This window comes from Astatotilapia calliptera, chromosome 5 (assembly GCF_964374335.1).
Source record: "Astatotilapia calliptera chromosome 5, fAstCal68.1, whole genome shotgun sequence".
Taxonomy (NCBI): Eukaryota; Metazoa; Chordata; class Actinopteri; order Cichliformes; family Cichlidae; genus Astatotilapia; species Astatotilapia calliptera.
Genome location: NC_137426.1, coordinates 21,019,298 through 21,042,835, shown reverse-complemented (window position 1 = coordinate 21,042,835; position 23,538 = coordinate 21,019,298). Strand labels below are relative to the sequence as shown.

At 39.8% G+C, this 23,538-nt stretch overlaps 2 protein-coding genes across 4 annotated transcripts; one reads left to right on the top strand and one right to left on the bottom strand.

Annotated features, from left to right (window-relative positions):
• Positions 1-5,199: 5,199 nt before the first annotated feature.
• Positions 5,200-14,185, bottom strand: LOC113022511 (RNA-binding protein 5-like). Of its 3 annotated transcripts, none has more exons than XR_013909271.1 (24): positions 14,077-14,185; positions 13,008-13,057; positions 12,758-12,926; positions 12,501-12,644; positions 11,365-11,434; positions 10,989-11,062; positions 10,216-10,299; positions 10,063-10,123; positions 9,899-9,964; positions 9,148-9,308; positions 8,948-9,045; positions 8,683-8,770; positions 8,267-8,384; positions 8,081-8,184; positions 7,839-7,959; positions 7,615-7,706; positions 7,312-7,506; positions 7,077-7,226; positions 6,789-6,860; positions 6,522-6,701; positions 6,261-6,335; positions 6,049-6,170; positions 5,794-5,923; positions 5,200-5,613 (listed from the first exon to the last, which is right to left on the bottom strand). XR_013909271.1 is itself a non-coding variant. In XM_026167977.2 (24 exons), the coding sequence occupies exons 2-24, from the start codon at positions 13,022-13,024 to the stop codon at positions 5,488-5,490; spliced, it is 2,496 nt and encodes an 831-aa protein (XP_026023762.1). In that variant the 5' UTR covers positions 13,025-13,057; positions 14,077-14,184; the 3' UTR covers positions 5,200-5,487. The 3 variants fall into 3 exon arrangements, 2 of the variants coding, with proteins under 2 accessions (XP_026023762.1, XP_026023768.1); XM_026167977.2 differs by having other exon boundaries at positions 6,049-6,149; positions 14,077-14,184; XM_026167983.2 differs by having other exon boundaries at positions 6,049-6,149; positions 6,789-6,857; positions 14,077-14,184.
• A 1,082-nt stretch (positions 14,186-15,267) lies between these two features.
• On the top strand, positions 15,268-23,060 carry emc3 (ER membrane protein complex subunit 3). The gene is made up of 9 exons (XM_026167984.2): positions 15,268-15,525; positions 15,914-16,081; positions 16,173-16,230; positions 16,334-16,427; positions 21,350-21,454; positions 21,559-21,640; positions 21,756-21,835; positions 21,964-22,046; positions 22,146-23,060. The coding sequence occupies exons 2-9, from the start codon at positions 15,927-15,929 to the stop codon at positions 22,272-22,274; spliced, it is 786 nt and encodes a 261-aa protein (XP_026023769.1). The 5' UTR covers positions 15,268-15,525; positions 15,914-15,926; the 3' UTR covers positions 22,275-23,060.
• The last annotated feature ends 478 nt before the right edge of the window (positions 23,061-23,538 follow it).

The window sequence follows — 23,538 nt, the reverse complement described above, 5'->3', positions numbered from 1 at the left end:
TCATAAGCATTCAGTTCTTCCACACTGCAACAAACAGAGACCTAGGCTTGAATTATGGACTGTCATTTTTGTAAACTAAATAAAAACATCCATTTTCTAGCCAGGGGGTGAAGCCTGACCCATCTGTCAATGTGCAGAAAGTGGAGTACACCCTGGACCAATCTGCTGAAGGGCAAAAACAAGGAGGCAACTATTCATCCCCATGATCAATTCGGAGTCTCAAACTAATCTAACCCCGTGCATTTCTTTAGACATTGGGAGGAAGCCGAAGAACCCAGAGAAACCCCACAGAGACACAGGGAGAACAAACCCCACACAGAAAGGCCCAAGACTGGACCCCACCCAGCCCAGGGCCTTCTTCCTGTGAGGTGACAGTGCTAACCAGTATGCCACCCTTGGATTAATAACATATCAGACAAACTTCAAAGAACTGGGCATATTCATAATAAAGCTTACTAATACAAAGATTTGACCTTACTGATGCAGAAAACTCTAAGAAATGTTTAATTTCCACTTACAGACTAAATCCCACAGGTACATAAAGTGAATAACTATTAATAATTTGGAGGATGACTTCTAGGTGGCTTGAAACTGGCAGAAATGGGAGAAAATGGCAGAAACACAGAGGTTGGAGAAATGTTTTCCTAATGCTGAAAAACTGTGAGTTAATAAAGTTATAGATTATATCAGGGGTGTCAAACATAGAGAAGAGGCGCCTCTTCTCTATGTTTGACACCTATCCAATGTGCATGGTTTGGAAACTTCAGAGAAAGCTGCAGTTGTGATCTTCATTTATTTTATTTATTTACTTTTTATTCCTTGAAGGCTTGCAAAGTTCATTCATGGACATTCATGCTGGTTTAATTAGTGAAATTAGATTTATTTCCCCTCATAAATATGAATGAATAGCTGAATTATATAAGAATAAATATGTATAGCTGATTGAAGGATGGTTTCCAATTTATTCAACAGAGAAGCTCATTAATACAAATAGTTTTCCTAATAAGGCGATATTTGTCTTAATAGAGATTAAATTCAATGATTAACTCTATTAATTTTACTTTTCTGGCATTTTTTTTATCCACCAGTAAAGCTTTACACAACATCAGGTCACTCCTAGAGAAGGTCTTTGCTCAGGCTGCACTCGTAAGCTTAGACTGGTTGCCAGAAATGTTTAGCCTGCATTAATACGTCTCTTGGGGTGTTTGTGAATGGACAAGTTGTTGATTCAGTGTAGTATTTTTTGCAAGCTGAGGTTTCACTGTGATAAGATCTCAATCACTTCTCAATGCAAGCCCCTGTGCTCCAGACACTACAGCCTCAGGGGACGACTGCTACACTCAGCAATTGAACAAATATTGACACCCTTACTACACATGCACATAACTTTTGCTCGTGGTGCAACATGCAGTCAACACTGGAGCATCTGTCAGCTAGAGCAAACACTGTAAACCACTAAAACGACGATAGCATCTGTGGGGACTTGGAACACAATCGGTTCAATTCTTGTTTGCTGACAACAAACAAACTGCCTCAAAGCATTCTGAAAGCATTCCCCGCTTACAACAAATTATAATATGACAATTTAGGCAAAATAAACAAGCTTCGTTCTGCAAAATAATTTAAAAAAATATCTCACGCGAGAGCTCCAAAGTTTAGGCTATATCTGTTTGTTTGCAGTCTAACAGCCACAGTTTTTAAGATATCATGTTCAAATTTTGTGTGATGGTAGATAACAATAAGAGCTTGAGCTGATTTCACTGTGGTGAACATCGGGTCACAGTCAAGGTCACACAGAATGTCAAAGTCAGTAAAAACTTCTGTTACTCACAATTTTTTATGGGCCGCCTTCAAACTTCATAACAATATACTAGGCCGTAGGGGGGCATGAGTACCTAGGCTGGCTAACCATTGTTCGTGTGTGTGTGTGTGTGTATTAACACATAACTTGTGTTCGTGGTCCAGTTAAACCCAAATCAGATTATAGAGTCACATTATGAGGACGTGACTTCTTCATCATGGGACCTAAAACCTCAAATGTAAATCTTTATATTTTACTATTAAATGTTAAATCTAGGTTTAAAGGAAGGCTCTGGGGCTTCGGTTACAGCTAAGGTTAGAACTATTTTTTATTTTACTATAAAGAATATTGCAGCACAGTTTAGGTTTACAAGATTACCAGAAGATTTCTAGAACAAAGTCCTCTGGACAGATCTGGACATAATTAATGCACAGTTCCATATCTGATCAAAATCAAGCACAAACACCTCATAGCAACTGTCAGCACGGTGATGGAGGCGGGGGGTGATTTGGGCTTTTTTTGTAGCCACTGGACATGGGCATGTCTCTGTCCCTAAGTCAATACAAACCTCTCTGTATTTTAGGGTCAGATGTGAGGCAATCTGTCTGACAGCTAAAGCTTGGCTGAAAGTGGGTCATTCAACAGAACAATGAGCCCAAGTACAGACGAAACTCTACAGCAGATTGACTGAAAAAGGAAAGAATCAAGGTGTTGTAATGGAATAGTCAAAAAATAGTCAAAGTTCAAACCTCAAGCCGACTGAAATGTTGGTACAGGATCTTAAGAGAGCTGTGCATGAGCAAATGCCCACAAATCTTACATTTCAAGGAAAGAGGGCCGAACCCCAGATTCTTCCACAACGATGTAAGCCTGAGATAGGGCCTGATACAGTCATAGTAATAATTAATAAACATAATTTTAATAAACACGAGCACAAAAGAGAAGAAGACATCCCTCAATGAGTTGAAACATTAACTTGTAATTTATTCCTGCATACACAATTTTTGTCATCTGTATTGTGTCACTTTGAAAAATATTCAGGAGGCGCCCCTGCACGAGCTTAAAATTATTTATGTCGCTTGGGAGATGAGATATGCCAGCCTTATCCTCACAATTTTATTGAGCACAAATGTGGCGACTGACTGTGTTATGCAAAACAGCTTAGTCAACTGACACAGATTCTGGTAAGCTGAGCCAAAGACATGCTGAAAACTGAGTAGGCATTCACAAGTGTCCCTGTGAGACGGTGAGCACGGTTTGCTCTGCACTGCAGTATTAATCAGCAGGGAGATCAGTGCTGTCATTCTGCTACTACAGGGTCACTTAATCTGCACTTTTTGGCTGTCAGTCAAGAGGAAACCTGGGAAGATTTGGCATCTTTCCTTTTTGTGCCACATGGTATGACACATGGAATCATCATTGTAGGGATCGTGGAAGAGGATTTAAATTTTGCCTCTAGCTGCACCATTGTGACCGCTGCATTACGAACCAACACCATCTTAATCCTCCTCTCCCATCCCACCCCGTGAACAGCAGTATGCTGAGGACAACCTCCATGTTACTGCTGAGGCAGACGTTGCTATAAACAGATATATAACTACAATTAATGCATTTCACACCAATTTCAAGTTTTCTTTTTCTGGTTGTTTAATTTATGAATGAATGAAGGAGTTGGCTCTAAAACTGATGCTGACCCCTAGTGATGGGAATGAAAGGGAAGCTTTGTGCAACAGAGCCATCTGCACAGCACATGTAAAACAGCAGTATGGTCTTCCTGTGGATTTTGATGTGGTGAATCCAAATGGTAAATGGCCTGTATTTGTATAGCGCTTTTACTAGTCCCGCCTAGGGACCCCAAAGCGCTTTACACACCCAGTCATCCACCCATTCACACACACATTCACACACTGGTGGAGGCAGCTACAGTTGTAGCCACAGCTGCCCTGGGGCGCACTGACAGAAGCGAGGCTGCCATATCGCGCCATCGGCCCTTCTGGCCAACACCAGTAGGCGGTAGGTGAAGTGTCTTGCCCAAGGACACAACGACCGAGACTGTCCGAGCCGGGGCTCGAACCGGCAACCTTCCGATCACAAGGCGAACTCCCAACTCCAAATACACATAGATGATTAGTTACTGTTTCCATGATTTTTGATATCACATCTAGGTATATTATTTTAGTAGTAGAGTTTTAATCAATTAATAATAATATGGAAGCTCGTTTTTTTCCCAACGTTTTATGGTCATGTTTGTGCCCTAAAGAGCATGCTTTACTTTACGTTACAGCTTTCCTGCTGCTATAAAGGTCAAATCAAGAATTAAAGATGGACAGACGTTAAGTCAGTCTGGAAATGACATTTACAAATTGAGGAACAGTTTCTGAATGAACACTTCCACTTTTGACTCATTGACTTTTGATCTTAGAACAGATTTGCCGGTATCATGAAAACGAGACACAACCTTTTTAAATTTTAGCATCTCATAAAGTCTCTACTACTTAATCTAATTCTGAAGCACTTTGGCTGTGGACAAAAGCTGATAAGCCACTGCTTGATGATACCCAGAGAAAATCCCAGCGTAGGAATTCAAGACATGAAACACTTTTTATCATTACAGAAGAAACACAAAGTAGCACACATCCGTTGTGGTGGAAGAGCAGCCTGTCTTTAGGAAAAAAAATTTTCTTCCTGTAAATATTAGACATTTACTGAGCCAAACGCACGTAGCAAAGCATCCTGTGAAGTATTTTAAAAAGACTGGCAAGAAGAGCAAGAGCAGGTGAAACCTGCCAGCCATAAGCCCCTCCAGGAAAGAGGATATTAAGGAAGCCAAAGAGAGTCTGGCAGAAATAATTGGCAAACTGTCCAGTGGTGGTTCAGAGAAATTCACCAGAGCCAGGGATCTGTTTAATACATGTATGCTCATTTCTTTCTCCAAGCTGACACGTTTATGGTCTCTTCTCATATGTTTATAGGAACGCAGATTGATGGTTCTTTATAGAAATGTTGAGGGGTTTTTTTAGGACGGTGTTACCCTGTGAATCACAGAGAGGATTGTAGAAATAAAAGATGAACTTTGCACAACAGGAAGATCACCATTTGTCTTGTATATACTTTGACAGCTCAATAAAGCCCCAATGCATCCAACTCCTACATAAATTCTTGAGCATGCAGGGATTTACAACACACAGTTAAAAATAAAAGTGCAGTAGCTGATGTTAAAGTGGTAAAATTAACTCCAAATCGACTAAGAGTCTGTGTCTAGCATTTAGACCTGAGCATAGTAATTGTCAAATCAATGTGGGACTAATAGGTGAGAGGAGCTGACTACACCACTGCAGATGCAAACATGACAAGAATAACCCTCATTGATCAGGAGAAAAAAGAAAAATCACACAAGAGCTTGTGCAGGTTTATTTAATCACACTGACTCTTAGAGGTTCTCACAAAACAAAGCTTCAGAGGTTCTACATCATTTTTATGTACAAACAATATACAAAATGTACATGTAAAGTGCACTGAAAACAAACAAATCTAGCTTTAAAAAGCTAAATTTTTCCTAAATGAACAAGACAAACTCCAGTTAAAAGTTTGTACAGGTGGAAAAATCTCCTGTATGTTATGTGTTCAAATCCTTTGTCCACATGATAAAGATTTCAGAGCACAGCACAATCACCTTCCTCCACAGTTCACTCCATCTCTGTGAAGCGTGCAAACATGGCTTTACGCACAGCATCCTTGTAGGTGTCAGATGGTGAGAGTTCATATGAGCTTCCTTTAATGCCCAGACCGGTGCCTTTGGTCCTCAATGAAGCCTGTTAGGAAAAGCAAAGACGATTATAAGAGATGACATATTAGACACAGGTGCCCCTCAGGCAGCAGTGCTAATTGCTATGTGGGCAGAAATTAGCACGTTGGCGCGCAGATTCCATCTGTTAAGAGGATCTGGCCAGCAGACAAGGGGTAGTTTGGAAGACAAAAAAAAGTCTGCTCACCGAGATGGGAACGGTGATGCCTTGTTGGTGACGTCCCAGACCTTTGCCTTCCTGCCAGCCCATCGCTTGCAACATCTTGCTCCCGATATTATCACTTGTTAAACCGTCTTTAGTGGGCTGCTCAAAGTTTCTGATGATGGTGAATTACAGGTGTTAAAAAGGTCCAATTCACATAAAAATAATGAGAAAAAGGAGAAGATATTACTAAAAGTTTTCATAGACTGTTTGCTGTGAGATTAAACTCCTCCCACTTACACTGTTGGGCTTGGTGCTTTGTAAAATTTCTTTTTAGGTGCAGGAGGTTCAGGAATACCATACTTCTCCCTTCTTTCTGCAGCTCTATCTCTGTATTTCAGCTGTTAAAAATCACAAGAAAACTTATGTTCTCATTCAAATTTCTTTCTTTTTTTTTTTTTTTTTTTTTTTAAATAACAGAGACAGAAAGATGACATTGTAATGCAAAATACCTCAGCCTCCTTCCTCTCCAGCTCTTCCAGCTCCATTTCTGAAAGCTTAGCTCTTCTTTCAATTTCCAAGTTTTTCTAAAAGAATTAAAAGTAATTTCATGGGCGAAACGCGAGAACAAAATAATCACTGGCACGAATAAATGCAACCTCCATTTCCTGTGAGGTACAGCATGTGAGCTCCATTTTGCTTTGAACAGATGGCGCAGCCCAGAATATTCATAGCTGCTTGCACATTAAACACCCGCTGTTTGCCATCCTCACCTTGTGTAGGTCAGAGAGCTGCTGGTGACGCAGCAGAGCGTCTTTGGTGGGGAACTGCCGCCGACACAGCAGACACACCATCCTCTTCCAGTCGGTCATTTTCCCCTCCTCATCGGCTGCTCGGTCTGAGCCGTTGTCATCTGGGTCGCTATCCCCATTGTAGGCAGCGACCAAATCACTCTAACATGAAAACAGACAAAAGGAAAAGTGTTAAAGGATTTATTTTTACTAATAAACAGGAGAAATAGCTGCAAAGTTACAACAAACCTTAGACGAAATCTCATCCTCAAGCTTGATTTGTTCAGTCATGAGGGACGGCATCTCAAAGCTTCCGATCTGCTGAAAGGAACCAAATGAAGCCCACGAGTAAAGACCCACAACATATATAATCTCATGATTAAAAGATATTCAGTGACTCGTGACGATAGAAGGAAAATGTACTTTCTAAATATAATATTCCAAATCAGTGTGCTTCTCCAGTTAGAACCTACCCGTACACCACTGCACTGATCCAAAGCACATCATATTTATTCTTAATAGTTACTGTTACACTACCTTCTTCTCGAAGAGGAAGAAACCTGCATCTGCAGCAGCAGACTCTTTTCTGTCTTCATCCTTAAAAGATCCTAACCCTTGGGCAGTACTCTTAATGCTTTCTTTTTGCTTATTTAAGCTTTTTGCCCAACGCTCCATGTCCTTTGCAATCTGCAATTTAATAATGCCAAAAACATTATTTCAAAGACGACCTAACAGCTATTAACAGGATCAACATCTTGAGAGCAGCACTTACCTGTTGTGCGGACTTGTTTTTGGGCTTTTCTTTCTTCTCTTTGGCCTCTTTACCGCCTGTGCTTAAAGAGGTGGCTGCAGAGCTCGCTGTGGACGCTTGTTCTGTGTTTGTGCCGGATTCACTCAGTGCAGGGATGTACGCCTGCTTCTCGTTGTCCCAGTAAAGGTACTGCTGAGTCTCTGAGTTGTAGTAGTACTATTGATGACAAGCAGAAGACAAAAAAATGTGAACAGTGTATTTAAAATAAATACATATGCTGCATGGCATGGGTTCTGCACATGCAATAAGATCAAGTGCACATACTTGGCTGCCAGGATCATAGTACAGGCCAGTCTGTGGATCGTAATAGTAACCTGAAGACTCATCGTATTGGTACATGGAGGTGTCAGGAACAGCTACAAAAACAAAACAAAAACATTGAAATAGAGGCAGATATGAAGCAAAACCTTTTTTCTATCTTCAGTTTTATCATCATCATCTCTATCACTCACACACAGAGGAGTATTTCTGCAGCCAACTCCTCTCACCTGTTGTGTTAGCAGTCGATCCGGCACAGATCGTTGCTGCAACAGTGGAAGATGCTGGTGTTGTGAGTGATGTGGTGCAAACACTAGCAGCCTGTTGGGCTGCAACAGCTAGTGGATGTGTCTGAGAGGTAGGAGAGGGGGGAAAAAAAAACCCTGATGAACATTTGGATTCAACACAGACAGAAATCACATTTGAGTAGCATTTTTTCACCCCAAAGACGCCACATTAATACACTTCCTACCTGAACAGCAGGCTGACTGATTATGATGGGGTGGTAGACCTGAGCTGCCTGGGATAGGACCACAGCTGTAGATGCGGGGATCACAGACGCCATTCCTGGAGCCGCTGGGGAGAGTGATGATGAAGTCAAGAATCTCAACCTCGGAATAAAACCACCCCAAATTTTTGCGAGTGATTCCTTGTTTACCTCCAAGCAATCCATCTCCAACGACAGGAACCAGTCCTTCAGGCTGCTGTGGCCACATGTTTGCATAACTCTCTGGAAAAGCGATCTGATCTGAAGTTGCACCTGAGCTTTGCTGCAACTGAAAAGACAAAACAGATATGTGACGTCAGAAACAAAATAAAGCAACCCAAAGTAGAGCAACTGTATCAGCATAATGCAAATAAATTAGTTAAGTCAATAAATCCTTTCCTGGATTTTGATGTTAGGCTCCACTAATCAAGTATTGTTTTAATTGACAATAAGATATAAGAGTCCATGTAATTTTAATCAGTTCTTAATATCGACAATATCACTGTAGCTTTTTGGTCCATTTCTTTAAATCCCTCAAGCCATAGAAGCTCACGTTTTCTACTTAGACATGGTACAGTCTATGGTACCTGACTGGATGACCACTGAGCAGCAGCAATGGCTGTGCTGGCAACAGAGAGAGCGCTGGCTCTGATCCCCTCAGGCGGCACTGAGTCTCTGGGAAAAGAATTATGTGTAAATTAAATATAAGCTAATGCAGAATGAAAATAAGACCCCGATTTGTATTTTATTATATTCTAGGATCTCAAAAGGTATGTACAGTATATGATGAATATATGACGAATATAAAACAGGCTGTCTAAATATATGTTATGTATGTGCGGAATTACACACTTTCTAGCACTTTTGGCAAAATCCACGCCGACAGTTTTCCCATCCAGTTTCAGAGGTGGCTGAAGGCTCTGGAGAATGGTGAGCAGCTGAGAAGCCTCCTGTAGAAAGACATAGAGCCACACTGTCTCGACACCTCCGCTAGAAACACACCAACGTACACTATAAAGTCATACTGACTGCTGAAAAATAAAGCTACGCACCAGCGGGGATGAGAGCTGGACAAAGGCGAAGCCTCGGTTCTGTCCCGTTTGCTTGTCTTTGATGAGGCGGACGTTGTTGGTGGACAGGTTGGCGTGCGGTGCCAGTAAGTTCAAAATTCCATCAACAGTAGAGAGAGAGGCAATGTTCCTCAAAATGATCGCTGTGAACAAAAAGAAAAGTCATCAATGTCTCTATGGGAACGTGCAATTTTTCAGTAGACCAAAAGGAAAATCAAGAATATATATATTAAAAATGCTCTTAAAAGGCATCAAAATTCATATAAAAACTACACGCAGACATTATTTCATTTATGAAATGTGACATAACTTTGTTTACTGCCTTATTGCTTCTGTATTTATTTGCCACAGTATTAATTTAGTTATTTTAATGTCTTCCCCATTCTTTAATATCTAATTATATTACTACATATTTATTACTTGATAGTATTACTTTCAGAAAGATCAGCTAAGCGCTTCAGTTTTTCAGTAATCTCCCAACTAAAAGCAGGCGTTTGCTCCTGACACTGATCAGCAAAAAGCTGACCTCATGACATCACACTCATTCACATGAAAAAGCAGAAGTTGCCTCAAAAAAGTGGAACTTAATTACTATTAATTTAAAAAGAAATACAGAGAATACATAAAACATGATTATTAAATAAAATCTAATAACATAAAGATGATTACATTTATACCAAATACATTTTTTGTTTTGCACTCTTTCTGTCATCGATGAAAAACAAACACTTACTGTCTCCACTGTATTCTCCTGGCTGTTGGCACTCGACATTTAAACCATTTACACCAGTAGAGTCACCTACAAAGAGCAATGCCAAAAAACATCAGGCAGGATATATAATGAACTGCTCGTTCTCACAGAGAGACAAAAAACTCATCTTAAGGGGGAAAACTCACCAACTTTTGACGCGCCACACCTGAAACACTTCAGCCTCTTCCGAAAATTGTACAGACCACACTGCAACAACCGTCGATTGTGTATTTTTGTTACAATAAGCAAAAAGAAAAAAAAGAGTAATATTGTGGGATAAGTTCAAAGATAACACTCACAGCATTGCAAAGCCAGTTTTCAAACTTCTGTTTCCTGTTGCTGTAATGCACTGCGATGGTTTTCCCCTGGATCACCAACTTGTTCTGTGAAATAAAATAAAGACAAACAAACAACAGTTACACCAAAATACGACACGTCTGAGCCAAAGAGGCAAGTGCTGAGATCCCAGTGCTACCCCACCCAATGAGTGAGAGCAGAGGGAACAGGAAAGAGTGGCTAGGTTTTAACTTGTTGCTTAGATGGGGGTGTCTCAAGGACAAAAAAAAGGAGCAGAGACGGGAAGAGAAGTTCAGAGAATGAGGGATTGAGTGTTTGGGACCGGAGTGCTGCCAGCCCGTCCACATCTCACTCCAGTCTTCGGATAATAAATGGAGATGAGAAACTATCAAAGTGACAGAGCTGGAGCAGAATGTGCAAAAAACCCCGGGGCAGTCGGTACTAAACAAGTCCACTTGCTAACAGGAAGCAAACTCTCCCTCTTTTGTAAGCTTTAAGAGAATAAACTTAAAATTTGTAAGAGAATAAACCAAACAAATGTGCATTTTTACAGTGGTGTTCACAGAAAACAAAAATTCAATAATGCTGCTATGAAGCATCACCAGATGTGTGATATCTGAAATACTACATCTCAGATATCACAGATCTATGATCAAGATTTTTTGGCTAAATACAAACAAATTGGGCTTTTTGTAAAGTGCCATCATTACTGTACTGGTTAATTTGGGTTCTAATCTCCAAGAATATTTCTAGACTTGGTGATTGTTGAAGCAACCTGATTGGTCTCCATCCATCGGGTAGAATCTTGCAAGTGATAAAACTCCACGAAGGCGAAACCTCGGCTTATACCTAGAGACAGCATTCAAATATAGACGGGAGGCGTGTTAGTCAAAATGCTTTGGTGCAAAATTCAAAGTTACAATGGGCTTGCATGGCGGCGGGGATGTTTACAACATCATGATGGTAGAATTTACATACCCTTAACTTCTTACCTGTTCATGTCATTAAATCAGAATTTCTATATGACACAAAGAACCCTACGACAATATTTAATTTTCTTTTTCCAGGGGTTGTAATAAAATAGGAAAGATGGGTTTAAAGATCAAGCGCGGAAAGGAACGAGGAACGTTCCTCTGAAGAGTATCGCTCACCTGTCCTTTTCTTCATCAAACGTATGTCCACAGGCTGTGGTCCCTGTAGCTGCTCCAGAGCTGTACGCATCTGCAAAACAGAAGCAGACGTGAGACTCATCAGAACACAGATCTTCTTCCTACTTACTGTTTCCTTACTTAAAACCATCTTTCTGGAAACTGGTTGTGAACCATGAGGTACATGTTCCCAATTTAGAATAACCAGTTAACCTAAGCCCAATAACTGTATGTCTTTGGACTGTGGGAGTAAAAAGTACCTGAAGTACCCATAAAGAACCCACGCAGACTCATCATGAAAATGAATATCATGGTAATTTTGGGCTTTTAAATATTTTTTGGACTCTCCTTTTTCCAGGGTCCCAACCAATATAATTTAAATAAATTTTAGCAATTCTGCCAAGAAAATCGGTCAAAAATTCAGTTGGAATTATAACAGAAGCTTGTTGATGGCTTTCAGAAGTGTCTGGTGGAAGTGACATCTAGTGAAAATCTAAAAGAAATTCAAACTTGTGCACCAAAGTCGTGTATAAAGTTATTCAAAATGTGTGCTTTACAATCATTCCACCCTGAATGTTATCGGCTCAGCCCAGCATATCCTATCACAATCCAACATCATACAGACTTTTTACTAATGAGCAGGTAGTTTACAGACTTACTAATGTCTGCGTTGGGAATGTATGTTCTCACTTTCGCCTGTGTCAAGTGATGCCTGGTAAAGTTTAGGGCAGTTTTTAATCTATTATTTGACACATTGTTGACATATTTGACACATTGTTGTACTTACCAACAAGACACTATTTTTTTTTCCTTTTCCCAGTGTATATTAATTATGACAGATGTCAATCCCCCTCTCCAAAATGCTCAGATTAACACCTGGATAATTCCATATAGGGAAGGGAAAGATGGCAAGGTGCACAGTTGTACACACACACACACACACACACACACACACAAAGGTCGTGAAGTGTTGCTGATTTCTGTGCCAAAGTTTTACACCCATCCTGTGACAGTTTACAGCTTTGAACTTCTTGCAAGAGATTCCTTACAACTCGTGAAAAAGTTATATGATATACAGTTTGGTGTGTTTTTTCCTTTAAAAAGCATGAATGCCACTGAATGGTGAACTGTGAGCTTACATCATCTTCTGTGACGTGGACAGGGAGCCCCCTCAGCATAATCGTTTTGCTCTCCTCCTCCTGCTCCATTTTGTAGTCCTGCTCTGGATATTCACCATCATATTCGTCATCAGATCTGCTGCTGCTGCGTCGTTTTCGGCTCCTCTGTAAGAGAAAAAAATATATAATAATGTGATGTTTAACTTCAAAGACAACAAATTCAGTATCACTCTGATCAAGACGTACTTCAAGCCGCAAAGGAATTCTTCTCCACTTACCTCTGGGCTGTCTTGGTCCCTGCGTTCATCACAGTAGTCTTTGTACCTATCGTGGACCCAGCGTCGATCATAATCCTTTTCCACATCTCTGCTTCGTTTTCCATAGCACTCTGAATCGTGTTTGCGCATATCAGAACCATATCTTCCAGTACGTTCACTACGACTAATCCTGCAAAAGCACCAGAGACTTAAATATATGAGCACATGTTCAACGTGTTCCTGACCATCACAAGGATTATGCGGACTTCACCTTCTATCAGTTCCCATGGTTTAGTACAGCACAAGCGTTTGTGGACAATTCTGTGGAAAGATTTGGGGGGGAAAAAATTTTTTAGTACTAACTGTTACTAACCATTTCAATCAATGTTTCGTGCAATGGTGTTCTTTACCTCTAACAGATCATGGTTCAGTGAGGATATATTACTAGTTTTTCCATTTAAAAAAGGAATATTAAAACTTTTTGTAATGTACATATAACCTACATAAAAATAATATCGTTTTTCATGACTATGATTTTCTTTTCCAATTAATTATACATTTTGATTTGTATCCCATAGAGTGTAATAACAGTTGTCAGCTTGTCTCTCTCATTTATCAAATCACATTCTGGTGAAAATATGAAGTCTCCAGAGACACTGTGGACCAAATATATGTCACTGCGTTACACAGACTGTGGATGGAGTTTGCTCACGGGAACAGAAACGTTTGCCGTCAAAAGATATAACACAACCCTCATTCTCGCACTTTACATATGCGGTCAATAGGCTAGATAGTTTGTGTGTGTCTGTTTGACATAAAATATGTCTCACAATTGCAAAGAAACACATAGCATTTGATACGTCTAACCACTTTAACGTTCACTTGTAACATAATAAAACAAACGTGTAATATGTTCATTACACGTATTACAGCTAAGCAGAAGTAGTTTCATACTTAAAAAATATATTAGGAATTATTCCACTGTAAAATGGGTCAACTGACCAGCAACATAAGAGGATTAAGTAACTGGCGTTACGTAACATGAGTTGAGCTACGCTAAAGATGAAAGGCAGCCAGAGATGTCACAGGCCTGATCTTACTCATAACTGCAGAAACACAAAGCACATAATATGGAGATTAACTGAGGACATTAATTGTGTAATTATATAAAACAGGCTGATTTTGTACTTTGCTTACAGGCGCTAACACAGCAAGGTCACTTTAGGGCTCGTTGTATGCTTGATTGATACGTCTCGTGGATGCTGTAGCAAAACGTAAGCTTTATATAAATAAATAACCGGAAGCAGATATAAAATGCAGTTTTTGTCAGTTTTACATACCGTTTTAATAAATCACCCCCCTACACACGATGACAGCTTGATACTCAAAACCTTTCTAGAAGCTTTTCCACTTGTTCCGGTCTGTAGCGACAAGAGTCTTCTTCGTTTTGACTTCACCTTTTAAGAGCACTAAAAAGCATTTAAGTGAGCATTACCGCCACCTACTGGTTATGATCCTTTACAACAAGGTGTCCCCTAATGCGGTGCATTAAAACAGTAAAATCGGTTTCTTTTTTTGTTTGTTTGGGTTTTTTGTTTTTTGCATATTTTGCATACTTACATGTTTCAGATCAGCAAAAAACAAACAAACAAAAAAAGAATCTGACAAACCAGAGTAAATACAAAATACAGTTTTTAATTGATGATTTCATTTAATGACAATGCAGAAAAAACAGACATTCTCCTTCCGGATTTTCTGGTAGAATTCATGGCTTCATAAATTACACCAAGTTGGCCTGAAGCAGCAAAGCAGCCCCTGACCAACAAACTACCACCACAAAGTTTGACTGCTGGTACGATGTCCGATGTCCTTTTTATAAAATGCTCTATGATAGGATGTAACATGACTTAAACCTTCTTTTGTCTCATCAGTCTACAAAATATTTCCCTAGAAGTCTGGGGAATCATCAAAATGGATTTGGAAAATGTGAGGTGAGCCTTTGTGTTCTTTTTGGTCAGCAGTGGTTTTCTTCTTGGAACTCTCCTGTGGATGTCGTTTTTATGCAGTCCCTCTATTATTGTTTAATTATGAACACTAACTTTACACTGAACTTACTATTTATCATTAGGCCAGGTAGACTTGGGTAACCCCTTTGCTTAAATTAACAAAACCCTAGTTTAAAGACTGAATTTTGTAATTACTCTGGTTTTATTTTTGTCTACTATTAACATTTCTTTGATGATCTGACACATTTCAATGTGACAAATATGAAAAAAAGGAAAGAAAAAGATGAATTGAGGGATTGTACAGTGCTGTGAAACAGTATTTGCACTATTGCAAGTTGTCATTGAAGACACGAAAAACATGAAACAGGAAAATCCGAAAGACATATGTTAAGCCTTAAATAATGTAATAATGTAATATAGTAAATAAAAAGGTTAACCATAACCTTTCGGATGTGGTGAAGGATGACATGCAGAGGGTTGGTGTGACAAAGAAGAAAAAGCAAAATGCAATGCGTACATCCCCGCGAGGTGGCGCTGCAGTCCCAGTGATTGCGACGCGGATGAGCTGCAGAAGCAGAAAATCTTCCTCATTCCCAGAGCCAACGCAGAGCAGTGGTCACAGTAGTGGATGCGAACCGTTAGAAATTATATAAGTTATTTAACTACCTCACACGGTGCATGGGGTGTGTCTGTCGCCGCTGGGGAACACACTAGGAGCGGCGGTTGCTGTGCTGAGACCACTGGCCAGCTCTCATCTACAGTCACCCATACATCCAGAAGCAGGTAGCCACCCGGCTAATGTTAACATTAGCACTCCGCTAGCGTCAGCTTTCTTAATCCACATAGCAGTTTTATTAAATAAAGATGTTGACGCTTTCAACATATAGTTACCACACAGCGAAGATGAACTCAAATGGTGTCGTTTAACTGGATTTTCTTAGCTCAGTGTCAGTCGCTAATGTCACGGGCGCTGGCTAGCTAACCGGAGGACCTGACAGCCCATCCCTCTAGCGTCAGTCTCAGCCCGACTTCAGCTTCTCTTTTATTTATTACAAACAAAAGCATGCTGGTGTCTTCGGTTAAGCAGCTAGACTTGTTTTCTGTTTGCCGTTCTTATTTTTGCTTTGTTGTTGTTGTTATTATTTATTTAATTATTTATTTTTCCTGTCAGGTAACCAGACAGAATGGCTGAGCCGGAGCTTCTGCTGGACTCCAATATTAGACTTTGGGTGGTGTTGCCCATTGTCTTCATCACTTTTCTGGTTGGGGTTATACGGCATTATGTATCTATTCTCCTTCAAAGTGACAAAAAGCTGACATTAGAACAAGTTTCTGACAGGTGCGTCATACATCATATCTAATTATAAACCGAATCACAAGGAGGAAAATCAATGCTGAGCTCATATGTGTGACTTTTTCTTCAAATCCAGCCAGGTACTTATTCGGAGCAGAATTCTCAGAGAAAATGGAAAATACATTCCCAAACAGGTAGGCTGCCTAAAGTGAGTTGCAAAGTTGAGTGAGAACTCCAATGTATTTGTTTACTTGTATGTGCTTTGACTATATCAGTGATTATTTCTGTGTGTTTTAGTCCTTTTTGATGAGGAAGTTCTACTTCAATAACCAAGAAGACGGATTCTTCAAGAAGACCAAGAGAAAGGTTGTCCCACCCTCTCCAATGACAGGTGAGACTTTTTTCTTTTCTTTCTTTCTTTTCTTTTTTTTTTTCTTTTTTTTAAATAAAGAGCAAGCTGTGAAATTGTAACAACTTCTAATTTCTAAAAGAAAAAGTGGTTGTTTAGTATGTGGCTGAAAGACATGGGACACGAGCAGTGTTTTCACAAATCTTTTTAATAACAGATTCTCAGAATTTCCACTTAAAGCTACGGCTGAGTCCTGGTAAAATAATTCATAAAGAGTCTTGGCTGATTACACAACTCCTTAGGTGGAAAGTGAGTTAGGAAGAAGGTTAAGAGTTTCTGAGGCAGAGGAGGAGAAAGTGCTGGAGCAAACCAGAACAGCACAATACAAATTTTTCTCTTGCCTATTATTATTATTATTATTATCATTATTATTATTATTACTACAGTCCCAATCAAAAGTTTAAGACCACTTGATAGCAGCCTGTTTCAGTTAAGCATTGTTTTCAGTTTTGCATGCTCAAAAAAAATGTTTAGTCTCACTCCCATTTCTTGCATGTTGAAGCTCTACTTGGAACCTTGCTAAGATCCAACCATACAAAATGTTTTTTTTGTTTTTGTTTTTTTTGCCTTACACATGGTCTTAACCCTTGTGTGGTGTTCATATTTTTGTTACTCAGCCAGTGTTCATGGGTCTGGTGGACCCGCTAGAGTTTTGGCTTTCCAAATTAACACTATCAAACAATTTTATGTTAAATTACTCAACAGATGTTTACTTCATCCCAATTACAAGCCATATGAACAGCAAACATGGTTAATTTTTTCCCTTTACCTTTGTTAGATCACATTTATGAATTAATGTGCTTCTCGTTTTTTGGGTTTTTTTTTATAAAATGTTATAAAAAAATAAATCAGTTATAATCAAGTGGAGTGAGTGGAAAGACACAACACATTTACACGTGAAGCAATATGTTTCACAACTAAATGGGATCAGCTGCTCATCAATGGTGACATTAGGCCCAGGGTAAAAAACAGGGGGAGGTGGTGCACACACTTATCCCACACTGTCCTGATGGCAGCTAGCTTGTCTCTCTGCCGTCGAGCTGGTCTGTCGTCTCGGTTATCAAAACGGATAATCCTGGAAATTTTGTGGAAGTTTTTTAGAGACATTGATGCACGGAAAGGTTCTTGCCAGTTTCTGCATCCCACAGGGATTCTGTGGATTCCCCTTTGGACCTGAAAACTCCTGCAAGGATAAGAACCCCAAAGTAGGCCTTTGGGGTTCTTAGATGAATTTGGTCTATCTCCTTCCACCTCTCTCCAAAAACACACCATCCTTCTAGATTACTGCAATCCAGAATAATTTTCTGGATGGAATCTGGGATGAAAAGCTCAAATGAAGACTTGATGTCCTGCACATGAGTAACTGTCAGCCGTGTTGGCCCTGGCTTATCACAGTAACAGCTCTGCAGGGTGGCTCATTTCTTGGGCAAGAAGACCATTCAATTTCACCAGTTATTGACATCCATATTTCTTCACTTGCTGTCTGGTGGGCTTGTTCTGGTCCTGGAGCTGGCTGCAGATGGGGTACTCGTCTTCGTTTTGTTACTAAATGGTGCTCAACCTCATCCTCTTCTTCAAAGTCACTGTCAGACTCTGAATTTTCAGAAATGTGTAATATTCTGAAACCTCTTTGTCAACATCATCATCCGAAGCCCCTCTCTCTTCCAAAATCAGTTGGATGGCCCTCGCAGCAGATAATCTTTTGCCATCTTGATCAGTTGTGATAAAGAACCACACTGGCAAAGTCTTATTTATAGTATTATGCCCCTAATTTGCAGGAGGGACAGGGTATGAGAAAATAAAATTTGGATCCCTCAAGAAAGAGGGTAAAATGTGCGGGAATGTAAGAGCAGACGGTGTTGATAGTTGAATTTTCAACAATGTTGCAACTTTGTGCGTGAGCAGGAGGGGAAGAAAACACTATCAGCAGCACCAGAAAGGAGGAAGACAGAGTATGGGAACATAGGACCTACACTTTCAACACTTTTATTAGGCCTGGGTCCAGTGGACCCGATCACCTTGTATGTAATGTAAATGTGTGGCGGGAGGTACAGTATGAGGTCATTGAAAATTAGTTCGGATTTATGTTCTTCACAGAAAATAAGCCAAAGCCAATGAATTTCAGGTTGAAAAAAATAATTCATTGTTTAATTTTTCTTTTGAAAAAAACTGAAAACGGGTCTCACAGACCCGAACACCATACAAGGGTTAAATTTTTTGATCGGGACTCTATTGTTGTTATTATTATTATTTATTTATTTATTTTTATTATTAGTATTAGCATCAGAGATGGGCAGTTTAGCTTAATTGTCCATCCCTGCTTTCAAGGTTCAAACATGACATCGGGGGGGGGGGGGGGCAGTAAAAGCATACTGAATGTACAAAGCTGTCATACCAATATTTAAAGTGTGTTGATTGATTCATAACATCAGATGATGTGGCTGCAAAGAGCATTACTACTTGTCTTGTAATGTAATGCAGTTATGGTAACATATTATCAGTGATTACATAACCGCAGAGCTCATTGGTGTGTTTTTGTGTGTCATCCAGTACTGAAAGAACACAACAAAGAGGAAGGAGAAGTATGAATGAAAATGTTGACCTAATGAAACGCTGCGGGTTAGATCCTGCACATTTGTGGTTGATCTCTTTAGAAGTAGCTCAAATCTCTAATCTAGTTCAATAATGCCATCGTTTTTAGGTGTGATCAATACAAAGATATGGAAAATGCAACAATGCAGTGGTGATGACTCAATTCTATGCAGCCTTCATCAGCGGGATGATCACACAAATAGCAAGAGGGTCAACTGAATGTCCTCACTGAAATAACATTTTTTAGACCCTTTTTAATCAGGCCCTGTGAGAGTTTTACTAAGTCACTATTAAACTGGGAGACAGTACTAACATTTTTTCTCGGCCAAGTGGAGAGGTCTCAGAAGATTCTCGGCTCAGGTGCATAGTTAAAAAGTCAAATAAAATTTTATTGTTATTGAGATAAATGTAAAATGTAAACCCCCAAAAAGTCTTTTTTCAGATGGCTGAAATGTGACCATGCAAAGTGTTGTCTCATAGTGTTAAACCAATCTGCATGAAAAACAAAGCACAGCCTAGAGCAGGACTCTTCAGCAGACTGACTGGGGATTCATGCAAACCCCTCTGAAACCCTACAGCACAACTTAAAATGCACTTCCCTGGAACTGTAACTACACAACACATCCACACAGCCCACAACTATTATGCTTGGCTCGTTCTGCACCGTCGATTCCTCCTGTACATTAACTTTTTCCACTGCATATTTTTTGAATTTAACAGTGAGGCAATAACAATCATCATCTAATTATAAAGAGAAGTTACCAGTATAATAGCATCAGTATAAGGACTCCCACATGTCAGCAAATTCCTGGAGGGGGAGAGTGCTGAAACTATCAGGATTGATATGGGGGAAATGTACAAAGAAGTGGAAAGACTAGAGGGACAAATAGGTTTGGCTCAGGGAAAAACTAAAACCTGGTTACCAGAAAGCATTTTCTTTTTTTCTGTTGACTTGGGACTAGGGATGGGTATCGTTTAGGTTTTATCCGATACCGGTGCCAAACCGGTACTTTTGAAACGGTGCCAGTGCTTAAACCGGTGCTTAAAGAATGGAGAACACAAAACTGGTCCAAAAACCTCTTATGTTTAGCTGTTTTTTTTGTAAAAAGATAACAATGTTAGCCTTTTCTGCAGCTATGGGGCATATATGGTATCACTCTTGGCTGGAAGCAGTGCTTAATCAATGGAAAAAACACAAACTTTGTCCAAAAACCTCTCATGTTTAACTGTTTTCCACTTTTTCTTTGGTCATTTTAGCCTTTTTGGCCAGGGTGCAGGGAGTATCTGCCATCAAACAAGAAGACAGCCGCATGTAGCTATGATGATGTTTGCTAGTTCACCTTACGTGCATTAATGTAATAACGTGGTTAGCCTACTCAACATAAATTACACACGAACAACATTAAGCTACTCACGCAGAGAAGAACGGCTGCTGCTGCATCATCATCCTCATCATTTCTGCTACACTGGCAGGGCTAGGGGCCAGGACTCTCCTCTTCGGGTTTTTGGGGGATGTTGCTAACTCCGGGTCCGATAACAGGCAACCCACCCGCAGTAGATGTGCCCGGTGTGAGGTCTCGCAGCAAGCTATCAAATACAGCGCATTTCTTGGCTTTTAAAAAAACCCGCTATGCGTCGCCAGGTGTTTCATCGGATTTGAGGTGTTACCTCCTTTGACAGTCTCACAGTATCAGCTTAAAGCACTTGTTGCAGGCTGCTGAGTTTTCATATTTTGCTGTGAAGTACAGCCAGACTTTTGACCGCTTTGCCTTGGTCATTTTTAATCTGTAGCTCTGCTCTAAAAGAATGTACGTACCTGGCCCCGCCTACTATCCTCGGAAACGTAAAATGATTGGCTAGAATCTAAAATGTATCACAGCTCAGGAAAAAAAAAGCACCGAAATGTGCGCTGCTTTTCGGTCTGGTTACTACCGTTTATGTCAGAACCGGTGCCATCAAGGCGCCAGATACCGGTACCCATCCCTACTTGGGACTGCATGTAAAACACCAGGACACGACCACACTGTAGTTAACACATAACCACACACAAGGATAAATGTCTGCAACTTACGTAGGTGACGTCATAGACTCTACAAAGGTTCCCCACAGAAGTCTACATCAGCCTTAGTTCTAGAGTACATGGTACCAGCATACATACTGCAGGTTGGCCAACCAGCAACTTAACACCTTGACACCTGTCTCTACATCAAGAGTGAAGCTGGATCTCCTACCAATGTGCAAAAAGTATTTATTAATATCTTTTCAGTTTTCTGGCGTTTAAAGTTTTTTCTTTACCCATAAAATGTTCACAGATCCGAGCATGCTGACAGATATGATGAAGGGCAACGTAACCAACGTGCTTCCCATGATCCTCATCGGTGGCTGGATCAACTGGACTTTTTCAGGATTTGTAACAAGTAATTTATCTCCCTGACCCACACAAAAGCAAGTTTGCCTTTGTCAAGATATCATTTAAATAGAAATTACATGCCGATGTTCTGCTTGTGCTTCCTTCGCACAGCTAAGGTTCCCTTCCCTCTCACGCTGCGCTTTAAGCCCATGCTGCAACAAGGAATAGAGTTGCTCTCATTGGATGCTTCTTGGTAATAAAGCAAGATACTTGGACTCATACTGCACCACTGATTATTTATTGATATGAAAATGCTTAAGCTAGTGTGTGATGACATTGTGATTTGTTTGCGCGTGTGTATTATGCAGGGTGAGCTCAGCATCCTGGTATTTCCTGAATGTGTTTGGACTTCGAAGCATGTACTCTTTAATCCTAGGCCAAGATAACGGTAAGTGGAGTCTTTCACAAAGTTGAAATTGGTTTAAATGTTAAAACGGATAATTAGATTACATCATGTGACTTTAGTGAAAATGCCCACATACTGATTGTGTTTGCTTTGTGACTGAATGCCCACAGGCGCAGACCAGTCGAGGATCATGCAGGAGCAGATGAGCGGTGCTGCCATGGCCATGCCTGCAGATACAAATAAAGCTTTCAAAGTATTTATGTCTATAATTAGTTGAATTAAGTACAGAGGGGTTGGGGTTGGTGGCATGGGGCTTTGGGAATTTCATGTGCTGTTTGTTTTTGATTTTTAGGCTGAGTGGGAGGCACTGGAACTGACTGACCATCAGTGGGCGCTTGAGAATGTAGAGGATGATCTGATGAGCCGGGAGTTGGACTTTGATGGCATGTTCAGCAAGGAGCTGCCAAGCGGAATCTTCTGAAGGCCTAATCACTTCCTTGTTGGAGAATCCAATTTGAAATTTGATTATTTCAGGGATTTGTTTTGGGGTTTTGTTTTTTTGTTTTTTTTATCTGAAACCACAAAACTGGGACAAATCCCTTCATATGCAAAGTTTACATCGTGTAATTTGTTGTAGTGGTCTTTTCACTTGTATCTACCTTCCATTCCTGTCCTTAAATGAACTGAAATGAACACAAATACACTGGTTCTACTGCTGCCTCATGCATAATAGGGAGCCCTGCTTTGTTATTTCAAAGAAAGGGCTGTTCTAGAGAAATTACATGATGGGTTTTTTTTGTTTTTTTTTAATGTGTTCTTGTTGGCTTGAAACTGAATGCAATCATAATGCCATTAAGTAATAGAATCTGAACTGCCTAGTGCTTCTTTTTCCTAATGTCGTGCACAGCTAGATTAGCTGTCTTCATTTTTTTATGTGTCATTTAAAAACAAAATAGTACATAAAACAGTTTTACAGGTCAAAATGATCTATATTTAATAATGCTTTAACCATCCATCATTGCTCATATTTTAGATTGCAGATAGAAGCAGGTCCAGAACAGGTTAGGTTTGTTTGTTTTGTGGCAGGGGAAATGTTGAGTTTTGTCATCGAGATATTGTTTTTGAAGTATGTAGACTGTTTATTTTGTAATTAACTCCCTTGTGTTTTGTACAGTATAAAGTCTGTTTTGATTCAAAATAGTTGTATTTGTTTTCCATGTACACTAACACTTTTCAAATATGAAGAAATAGATGTTTTTGTTTTGTGCTGGGTTTTTTTCTTTTTTGTTTCTTTGAATAATAGCGTTCAGTGTAAGGGAAGAAAAAGCACTACAGCTGAATATTCAAATAATACACATGGCACATTCATCCTCAGTAAAGGATTTGAATAGATACCTTGGACATTAACGTTACTCTTTTGTTGTCAGTTTTCCACAATACAGTGTCTGCTTCATTTACCTGGGTTAGGATGATTAGTAGTAAGTTGAATTTTTTTTAAATGGACAAAATGTCACTCAAAAGTAAGTTGTTGTCTTTTAATTATACTGCAATCTTGTTTTAACAGCCTGTCAGTCATGTTTACATTGCATAAAGAAATGCAGGCAAGTGAACAAATGAATTGAGGAACATGAAGGATGATCATGCTTGAACACAGGTGTAAAATGTAACGTAAGCATCCAATTATGCTCTGTGGAAAACAAAGGGGTCCGAAGTGTGCCAAGGAAATATTCCCTACACCATCAACA

Coding starts and splice junctions, on each gene's coding strand:
- LOC113022511 (XM_026167977.2), bottom strand. Junction 10,124..10,215: donor AAAACTGGCTTTGCAATGCT/GTGAGTGTTATC, acceptor CGGTTGTTGCAG/TGTGGTCTGTACAATTTTCG. Junction 8,771..8,947: donor TTTGCCAAAAGTGCTAGAAA/GTGTGTAATTCC, acceptor TTCTTTTCCCAG/AGACTCAGTGCCGCCTGAGG.
- emc3 (XM_026167984.2), top strand. CDS start 15,927: ATGGCTGAGCCGGAGCTTCTGCTGGACTCCAATATTAGACTTTGGGTG. Junction 21,641..21,755: donor CTCTCATTGGATGCTTCTTG/GTAATAAAGCAA, acceptor TGTATTATGCAG/GGTGAGCTCAGCATCCTGGT. Junction 22,047..22,145: donor ATACAAATAAAGCTTTCAAA/GTATTTATGTCT, acceptor TTTGATTTTTAG/GCTGAGTGGGAGGCACTGGA.